This window comes from Aptenodytes forsteri, unplaced genomic scaffold, assembly GCF_000699145.1.
Source record: "Aptenodytes forsteri isolate BGI_AS27 unplaced genomic scaffold, ASM69914v1 Scaffold236, whole genome shotgun sequence".
Classification (NCBI taxonomy): Eukaryota; Metazoa; Chordata; class Aves; order Sphenisciformes; family Spheniscidae; genus Aptenodytes; species Aptenodytes forsteri.
Genome location: NW_008794456.1, coordinates 181,498 through 183,251, shown reverse-complemented (window position 1 = coordinate 183,251; position 1,754 = coordinate 181,498). Strand labels below are relative to the sequence as shown.

Below are 1,754 nucleotides of genomic sequence, written 5' to 3'. Positions count from 1 at the left end.
GCACGGGTCAGGTTGCCGCCGGCGCCTTCCCGGACGTCCGGGGAGGGGGAGATCCAGACCCTGGCAGCTGCGGTGGAAGGGGAAGGAGGGATGCTCGAGGAGCGTGGGGTGGGCAGGAGGCGATGGAGGTGTGGCTGGGCAGGAGGGCGGTGGGCTGCTTGGTGGGAGAGCTGGTCTCGTCTGGGACTTTAGCTCGGGGCTCTTTTCCCGTCATTCCAGACAAGAAGCGATGAAGATGCTGCAGCCCCCTCCCTGCTACCCCCCCCCCCCCCCCCCCCCCCGCACTCCGTAGGACAGCCCGGGGCAACGCTGGCTCTGTGAGCACAGCCAGGATGGTGTCATGGATGGATACGGCAAAGCCAGCCCTTTGCATCACCTCCGAGAGGAGCCGCAGGGGATACATGCAGCTCTCCAGGAACACCTCTGGCACAGCCCTCCGACCCCATAAACACGCATCTTCCTCCATTTCTTCTCTGTTTCTGTGCTGTCCATCCTATTACAGCTTCTCTCTGCCCTCCTTTCCCCACAAGCATCCTCCAGTAGCGCTTGCTTCACCTCTTCACCATCACCCCCTGCCTCCATCACTCCCCCCCCCGTTGTTCGCACAGCACCATCCCATCCCCATCCCCTGCCCGCACCCTGCCCGTCCCCGGGGGCAGCACCAGCCCCGCACTCACTGCCTGCCGTGAAGTTCACCGCGGTGCTGGCGTTGCCGTAGGCATTGCTGGCGGAGCACACGTACTCCCCCTCGTCCTCCAGCAGCACGGGGTGGATGCTGACCCGCAGCATGTTGAAGGCCAAGGTGACGCTGAGCCGCGGCGGGGTGGTGGGCTGGGGCAGCGCCGTGGAGGCCACCAGCGCCTGGTCCTTGAAGAGAGCCAGCTCTGCCTGCGGGCTGCTGTCCACCGTGCACTGCAGGACACCCTGCTGCTCCTTGGGGGCCTCCAGGAAGGTCGTCAGCACCGGCACCCGCGGAGGATCTGCCCAGGCCAGACATTACACGGAGGGTGAGCAAACCCTGAGTCTGCACCCAGAGCCCCCTGAGGCTGGCATGCCCGGCCCCAGCTCCGGCCTGGGAGGGCTCCCGTCCCCCCCAGGTCCTGGGTGGCATCGCCCTCCCCAGGCTCCTCAGACGCCCCGAGGTGTTTGCAGCGGTTCCTGGCACCTCTCCGCCAGCGCCGGGGCAGCAGCAGCCCACACTTGCAGCAAAAGCGTAAGCCAGACTTTCTCTTTCCAGGGTTTTCCCCTCCATCCCAGACAGACGTTTCTCCTAACTGAAGTCTTGAAAAATTTCGGTAATTTCAGGTTGACTGAAACATGTTGTTTTAACAGAACCAAAATATTTGTTATTGCATTTTTTTTCCCCTTTTTGTGCGACACGGCAGGCAGGTGAGACGCGGGGTGGCCACACCGCTTCTCATCAGAAAGTTCTGCTTGAAAGGGGACATGACCGACCAGGGTGGGTTTTATTCAGACTAGGCGTTTATCAAGGAGATATGCTCCCACAAACTTTCCACTTTTAACACTTTGGCATTTTCTAAGGGTGGAGGATGTTTTGTTACAAAGCGCGCAGAGCTCTAGTTCAAGTCCTGTGCGTGGGACACGCAGCGTTTGGGGACAGTGCCAGCAGCGAGGGCCGTGCAAGGCACCCGCTACGTGCCAGCCATAGCCCTGCGCGGCCGAACGGCCTTGCTTGGCATCCCACCCCCAGCACCATCCCGCCTCCGGCACCATCCCACCTCCAGCACCACCCC

The 1,754-nt window shown here is 62.3% G+C and overlaps 1 protein-coding gene across 1 annotated transcript in view; it reads right to left on the bottom strand.

The window, feature by feature from the left end:
* The window catches only part of LOC103908347 (sialoadhesin), a 57,154-nt gene that overhangs the window by 5,117 nt on the left and 50,283 nt on the right, over positions 1 to 1,754 (bottom strand). The window contains exons 13-14 of the mRNA XM_019474965.1: positions 678 to 980; positions 5 to 67 (exon numbers count right to left, since the gene is read on the bottom strand). Coding sequence (XP_019330510.1) covers positions 5 to 67; positions 678 to 980 — 366 coding nt within the window. The remainder of the gene's footprint in view (positions 1 to 4; positions 68 to 677; positions 981 to 1,754) is intronic.